This window comes from Drosophila subpulchrella, chromosome 3L, assembly GCF_014743375.2.
Source record: "Drosophila subpulchrella strain 33 F10 #4 breed RU33 chromosome 3L, RU_Dsub_v1.1 Primary Assembly, whole genome shotgun sequence".
In the NCBI taxonomy this organism is placed as follows: domain Eukaryota; kingdom Metazoa; phylum Arthropoda; class Insecta; order Diptera; family Drosophilidae; genus Drosophila; species Drosophila subpulchrella.
Window position 1 is genome coordinate 27,050,046 of NC_050612.1, and position 7,918 is coordinate 27,057,963.

The window sequence follows — 7,918 nt, forward strand, 5'->3', positions numbered from 1 at the left end:
AAAGAGGGCTGGCAATCAATAATAAATTGAACAAAACTACATTTTGTGTTTATTTGTTCTACCATTTTAGACAGATTACTTTATTTTGGCATTATATTTTCATGCTTGGCTCTTTAGTAAATATTTATTTGCATTGAATGAGAATTATTCTCTTCTATTTATGCATTTCTGCATCGTTTTATATTTTTTAAAAACTCTATTACATCTAGAAAAATATTTACAGATATTTAAGAAAAAAAAACTCTTAATTTTACCTGATGAGGTATTAATTAAGTCAAAAGATCGAGTTAATAATCTGTACTTACTTCACCATAAGCTGCCCATAATCGGATTGATTGAAGTACAACAATTAATTGGGAGAGATATGCGAGGCAGGATGAATTAATATTAATATTAACTAAATCTTTTTCTAAATTCAGAATGAATTTGGAATTATTCAAACAACTAGTAGTCAAGTTTTAAATATGAAATTGAATAAAAGCTCAGGAAATATTAGTTATCCCTTTATGGAACTTAAGTAATGAATATAAATTTGTTGACCTTTTCTTTTATTAATTATTTTTACATAGAGCATTCAAGCTTCACCGATGGTCCCAGAAAGTCTGTAAAAATATATTTTCCTGTGCTGTGGCATTCTTTTGGCTGCCTGCACAATTAAAAAGTTAAATGAGTTTGGCCCTGGCCATTTATTCTGGATGAATACGTAAAATAGCGTGTGATTGTTGGCGGAAACTTTTTAGGAATTCATGAAAATGCGCTTACGACATAATCTTTTCGTTAATTGCTGGAAATAGCGAACGTCACGGAGAGCATTTTTGCATGACTATTTGGCAATTGCCCAAATGGAAGCCTAATGCAATTTGACTTGGCTAACATGTGTCAAAGTGTCTGACACATTTCTCGCATTCTGGCTGCACTCACAGCCTGCCCTCGACGACTTTTCCGGCTTTTCCGTCGACTTTCACCCCCGGGGCCTGTCTGCTCTTTGGTGTACATTCTTTACCAACTGAATTATTCAATGCAAGTAAACATTTTGGCAAGATGCTCGCCCCGAAGCTCCGAGGGAAGCCAACAAATTGACTTGAGACATCTTACTTTTCTTGGGCGGCAGAAGGATGAGGACGACTTTCGAAGCCAACGAGGCTATATAAATTTTCAGACGAAACGTAAAAAACTATTTAGTGGAAAAACGTTTCACTCGGTACCTTTGCAATCTTGCGTGAAATTTTTTGTCGTTAAATAAATTGTGTTGATGGTAAATAAATAAAGTATGAGAGGGCCCAGAGAAGCCGAACCGCATTGTGTGCTTAAAGGTGGCTATATAGACTATATAGGTACCAGGGAGAACAAAGTATTCCCCGACAAACCGATGGACAGACGGACAAACGAGGGACTGTCGACACCGGACACGGACTGATGACGGCTGACAGAAAACGGCGGATAGAATATGGATCGAGGACCGAGGACGAAGGACGCAGGACGCAGGACGAAGTCCGGCGGAAGACCATTGGCAGAGGCAACTTTCTAGGTCAGCATTTTACAATTGAGGGCAAACAAGCTTAAATATTTAAGACCGCTAAGCATGGCGAATGGATGCGGTTTGCTTTTATGGCATTTTATTTGCAGTCTACGAGCCTTTGGAATTTTCTAGTGGGTTAAGTCGGCTAAAAATTTTGGAAACAAATTTATTCCAAAAGGCATTTTCCCAGTGGGTAAATTACATTTTATTTTTATGCAATTTGTTTCCCATTTTCTTTCCAGAAATTTCTAAATTTTTCGTAGGTAAACGGGGTTGTTGTTGTATCCAAAAATAACTTTGTTTTATTGGATTTTTGGTAACTTTTTAACACATATGTATGATATATTATTATTTAATTTTAAATCAATAATAAATTCAATAATACAAAATTCAGTAAATTTTGTACCGCCGAAAATTCAAACATTAAAAAAACATCTAACTTCTCCCTTTATTTTCCATTATAAATGTGGAATAAGTTTTAATATTATTACTGAAATTATTTATGTATATACATTCAATTACAAAATTAATTGCCCCGCAAGCAAATAGAAACAACAAATTTAAATGCATAAAACCATTCAAATAAATAGACCGCAAGTGAAATAGACCGTATTTGTTTTGCCATTTAATTATGGTTTGTAAAATTCCGCCATGCGTTAAATCAAATCCAAAATCAAGTTAATTAAAACCCCACGCGATGGTAATAAATCAAATCATATGCCCGCTTTGTGTAAGCATTATGAATAAAATTAATTTAATGTATTCCATAAAATATGCAGGCTCTAACGAGTATCATCGTATCGTATTTAAGCCAATATTTTCACATTTTCACCATCATTATTCAGTCGCCGGGTGGCCGCCGCTTTAATCAGCGTTAAACATGGCTATTTAATGCGAGTAATAATGGTGGCGATATCTAATCCATTGATCAGCCATCGGGTTTCTAATAAATGTCATTTCCATTTGAATTTTATAAACTCCATGGAGGGGGCCTTGGGTTGGTTCGTTTTGGGGCAGTGAAAATCCGTTAATGCGAACCGCTCGTGGCCTGGACACGTGGACTCTGGCCGGCTTTATTGATTTCGTCTTGGGCACGAACCCCGGCTAAAGCAGCCAAAATTAAATGATAAAAGCGGAGCGCAAACACAACAGCTCCCTGAAACTCCGGGAATTATTTTTGGACCCATGGATAACAAAAAAAGAGAGATTTTCCCCTGTTATATTTGACAATTTCAGGGTGTGTGTATCTGTGTGTATTTAATGTTCCGTTCAACGAGCAATGTGAGTTAAATATTTTTAGCCGAAAGTCAGACGAAGATGGCCAACAAGCGCCCAACAAAGTAGGCAGTAAAAACAACAACATGTTGCCAACTCAAGCGCTGATTGAAGACAAACACACAGACACATACATAGACACAGCACGCACAGTGGCCAAAACAAACGATGGCAGACGCACGCACACAGATGTCTCAATTAGAAAAAAAAACGATATGATGGTCCTTTAGCCGCACCAACACACACGCACCCAGGCACACCGTTGCAGGCGTATCTGTGTGTGTCAGTTAAGGCAATGCGACCCATCCTTTGTTTGTTCTTGCCTCATTTATTGTTCTCCTGCCGAGCAGGACAAAAGCCGTGCACAGGAACACAGAAACAGAATGCGCCCCAGACTCATAGCAAGGATACCCCTTTTTAAAGCCTTTCATTTGAAAAACCCCATTTATGGTTGTCTTTTTATAATTTTAAAAAAATGTGATAGATTTCGATTTAAAAATATAAATATAAAAATTCATAAATGATTTAAGTGTTTTCAATCAAAAATTTTATAATGTATGTAATTTTTATGATCCATTATTAATTTATATATAAAAATCAATTATTGGATTTAATTATTATGATCAATAATTAATTTAAGTATGGTTCACAATTGAATCAAGTTGAGATCCGTAAATAATTATATTAATTTAATAATGTATCATCCAATATTCATTTAAATATAATTTTCAATGGGTTGGTAAATGAAGACCAATTCTAAGAGACTTACAATATGTATTTCATATATGCAGTTTAATATAAAACATAAGAATAATATATTTTGAAAATTCTAAAATCAAGTTTTTTCATTAGAATAGGAATTTTTATTTGAAGAACACTTAACAAAATTGAGGTCTTTCAAACTATAATATTGAAATTCAAGGTTTTCTAACTTAAAAATTCTTATCAATCTCTAACATACTACGAAAACTATATAGAAATTGGAGCTTAACTGCATGTATAATATAAAAATGTAATTTTTTTTAGTTCTTAAGAAATTTATATGTGCGGTGCTTGATTTTCGCTGAGTGTAACGAAGTTTCATCTTTCCCATCCAGCAGCAAATGCGTTGGCGTGCAGGAGGCCATGGGAACAGTAGAGCAGTGAAGCAGTGGGGCAGTAGTGGCTCCCCCGGTGCAAGTCATCTACGTTTGCTCCGGTTCTGAACAGAAGCAACAGGAATATTCATTGCATACTTTCCAGCAATTTCCATTCGCATTTCTTGCCGACTAACGACAACTGCTGCGGTTGCACCTGCTGCAATGCTAATTACCACCACCCGATGAACTGGAGGATCTGCTTGGGGGCTGGGGGCGATAATCTCGGACCATTAAGAAGGGTTCGGGTTCGGGTTCGGGTTCGTTGTGCCCCTTAGGAAGCTTATGAGAGCTCAGTCATACAGTGAGACATTCAAATGGACAAAACCCCCAGTTCATACCCCTATTCCATTGGCATTGCCTCCCCGGGCGCTCTGCACATTTGCATATTACGTATACGGCACGTGAACGTGCCCAGGGAGCTGAGCTGTCACCGAGGCATTAAGGCTGCTTAATTAAATCTTTTGCGTAATTTGTTTAGTTATCCGCCGCAGTATCCACTTGAAAATTGAATGGAATCGAGTGTGGCAAACAAAGGCGGCTTAAGACCTGGGTTAAGTGCGGCTGACGAGCGTCCATAATTGAATTGCGGCTAAATGGTAACTGCAACGCCAGCAACCGTAGAGACACAATCGTGGCATAATTATTGGCCACCAAGGATTGTAAACTGTTGTTCTCACCGACCAAAAAGAAATTACGGACACAAGGAAACCTAATTACTGGCTGGAAGATAGGAAAGAAGAACTAACCATTTCCGAAGAATGGGCAATTAGTTTGGGGCAAGAGTTGCTACTCAAATGCTTTTGTTATTCTTATGCGTGCGTGAGCACAATATGTTGCCATGTTTGGCTAGGCGGATTAATTGCCAGGCCAATATGCGTCAAAGTCAGGCCTCGATGCCCCCGTGCGTTAATATGTTTGTTTTGGGCCATGGACGTGGGCAGGACCCATCCTCGCTTGGGTAATCAGTTTCCAATAAAGCCGCTTTGCCCGGGCACTTTAAGCCGTTAAATACTACTATCATGTTTACAAGCAATCCGAGGGAAAGGTTATTCCGAGGAAATCCAATTTGATGGCTTATTACTGCTCACGCAACATGAATTTTAATTTGCCTGCCCATATGCCAGAAATCACATTTATTCGATTTTAATTTGATATCAATGGAGGAGGCTTAAATTACAATTTTAATGGATGCGGGCTTAAGAGTGTTGTGGAAATGTATCAAGTTTATTAAAAAAACATTGAAAAAAATTAAGAATTTAAATTAAATTGTATTAAAATTAAATTATTATATAATTAAATTAAATTAAATTATATAAAATTTAAATATAAAATGATTTTTTTTGGAAAATATATGTTTTATTTAATTGAAAATTGTAATTTTTAAACTAGCTTAATTGGTTGGCTTTTCCCAATTAGCCTTCAATTACCAACATACCAAATTTCTCATTTATGCCCAGAAGACATAGAAATACCCAATTTTGTAGTAAAACTTTAGTTAGAAACAACCACATTTCGCTATTTCGGTAAGTCTAACTCGCTCAGAAATGGCATAAAGCCACAAAACATTTATGAGTTTGAAGCTGCAAGTGCCACAACAATTTCGGAGATATAATTTCGCCTGGCAGCCGCTCTGACAAGGCATCCTAATTAATTTTTGGCGCACTGCTGAATCCATTGCAAATATTTTCCACAAATTTTCAATGCGAAATGATGAATTTCAGTTTGCCAGGCGACAATGAATTGCAAATTGCCGTAGTGTCAAATGTGGCAAACAAATTTTTGCAATCGAATTGCGAGGGCGTTTGGAGAGCGTGTGTGTACCAATAACTAATCGAGCAGAATGTGGCACAAAAATATGTTATTTACTCAACAAAAGAGCATAAATAAATACAGGGAGTGGCGAAGCATATTTCCGCAAGACTTATGGATTTAATACGATACACAAAACAAAAATGCTACTCGCCTTGGGCTTAGAAAACCATTGGAAAATGTATTATAAGAAAACCACATGAAACAAAATAATTTTCTTTTTAAACAAAAATATACAGATTTATTTCAAATCTAGAAGTTTTCTTTTAAAATTAATTAAAAATATTTCATTAAAAAAATTTTTAAAATTTAGCGATTTGTTTGTTTGGAAAGCCCAGTGAAAAAGTATAGTAAGCTAGCCTTAAAGTCTAGTAGTTTTTCTATTTTTTTAGTTATAATTTGAACTTCATTTGAGTAAAACCCATTAAAAAAAACTCTGAGTCTGCAAAAAATGTAGCTGTCTGGCCATTACTTTCAGCACTCAATTATGTGCATAAATGCAGCAAAAAATACACGGCAAAAAAGGAAAACAAAAAACAAACAGCAAACAAAGCCTGCAGCCATGGACACACACACAAGAAACAAAACATACACTCAGTGCAGAAAGTTTTCCCCCTCCTCGGTTGACTTAATACTTAATGGCATTTAGGGGGCACTGTGGAAATTATTTTAAATTGCAAAGCCAGAACTCGGAGGAGGTCCTTGAAGCTGTCGCTGATGTTGAGTTATTGTCCTCTGTTGGCGGGCAAAAGACATTACAAATTATGTCATTACACGGTTTTCTTTCATTTTTTCACAAATTCACTTTTTTACTCCAATTTAAGTTGCCTGCAGTTATTTAAAATCACTTAAAATTGGCAACAAGCTCAAGTTTCTACTTTTGCCCTCTCTTCGCAGCTTTCGCTACTACTTATAACTTTTGATTTGCGTTCCAGGCGAAATTATAAGCCAGAAATTTGCATAAGTTTGAAGTGAAATTTTATGCCGGAAAAAAAATGCAAGGAAAAATCAACTACAGCCGACCAGTACTCCTCGAGTGGCTAAAGTTGATGCAGAAAATATTGCATTGAGATGGAAAATTGCTGCAGGGGTGTCTGCGATTCGAGCAAATTTCTAACAAATTGTTTTCCTTTTAGAAAATTTATTGAACTGCATAATAATGGCACGCTTTCCGCGATGACCTAAATATACTCGAAGGGTGCTTAAAACAATAAAAAACAAGGTCTTCAAAGAAGCTCATTGGTAAGTAGATTATTTAATGAAAATGTTTCCCCACTTTGCTCTCTAGTTATGCTTAAAAGTTATAAATATGTTATAAGTATATTATAGTTACAGGCTTTCAAAGTTGTTTTCAAAAGCACTGTGACTTACATTTCTATATGAAACAGCGAAAAGCTCAAAGTATTATGCTCGTTAAAAGTCAATTCAGTCAGTTACTTCTCTACACAATTTTATTGTAATTCTTTGTTCTCGAGTTTGAATCATTGAAGAGCTTTTCCATTGAATATCATCAAAGTTGACCTTTTAAACTCAAGAGAAACAGCTCGTTAACAAAATAAATTATATACATATATAGTAAATGTCTTTACTTTAATCACAGAGCAATAGCAGAAATACTTAATTATTTATTTAAGCATCCATCAAAAACAATGCCAATCAAATTGCCCTTCACACATTATTAAAATTCCCATCAAACATATGTCAGTGCGAGCATTAAATTCACTGGAAATTCCTCAAGTTATCACAATTTAATTAGTTGCGAGCATTTTTATGGGCGCACAGCACTCGACTCGTATCATAAGCTTAATATCCACACATTCCTGCGAGTACTTTTTAATTAGTTACGTTTATGGCTGCGACTTTGATGCATTTTGACAGCTAAAATCAAAGGACAAAGTCAACATGGCAGGAGGAAAGCTCCTGCAAAGTTTGAAGCATTTTCAATGTGGTTTTCGGGGATTTTCGGTGGATGGCTTTCCCCCAAATGCGAGTTGTTCACTCACCTGAAATGACCAGGTATGCCGCACGGATCACAATGCAAAACCAAGACCGCGGAGCTGTGGCAAATAAAAAATACATTTTCACTTTTATGACTGCCGTATAAAGAGGGGGATTTAAAAACTTTTACTTTGCCAAAGCTAACTCGGCTTCGGAATTACTACATTTATTGACGAGG

General features: G+C 36.1%; 1 protein-coding gene across 1 annotated transcript in view; it reads right to left on the reverse strand.

The window, feature by feature from the left end:
- The window catches only part of LOC119552538 (spidroin-1-like), a 2,808-nt gene extending 1,300 nt beyond the window's left edge, over window positions 1-1,508 (reverse strand). Inside the window, exon 1 of the mRNA XM_037862158.1 lies at window positions 1,368-1,508. Coding sequence (XP_037718086.1) covers window positions 1,368-1,508 — 141 coding nt within the window. The remainder of the gene's footprint in view (window positions 1-1,367) is intronic.
- Window positions 1,509-7,918: the final 6,410 nt, after the last annotated feature.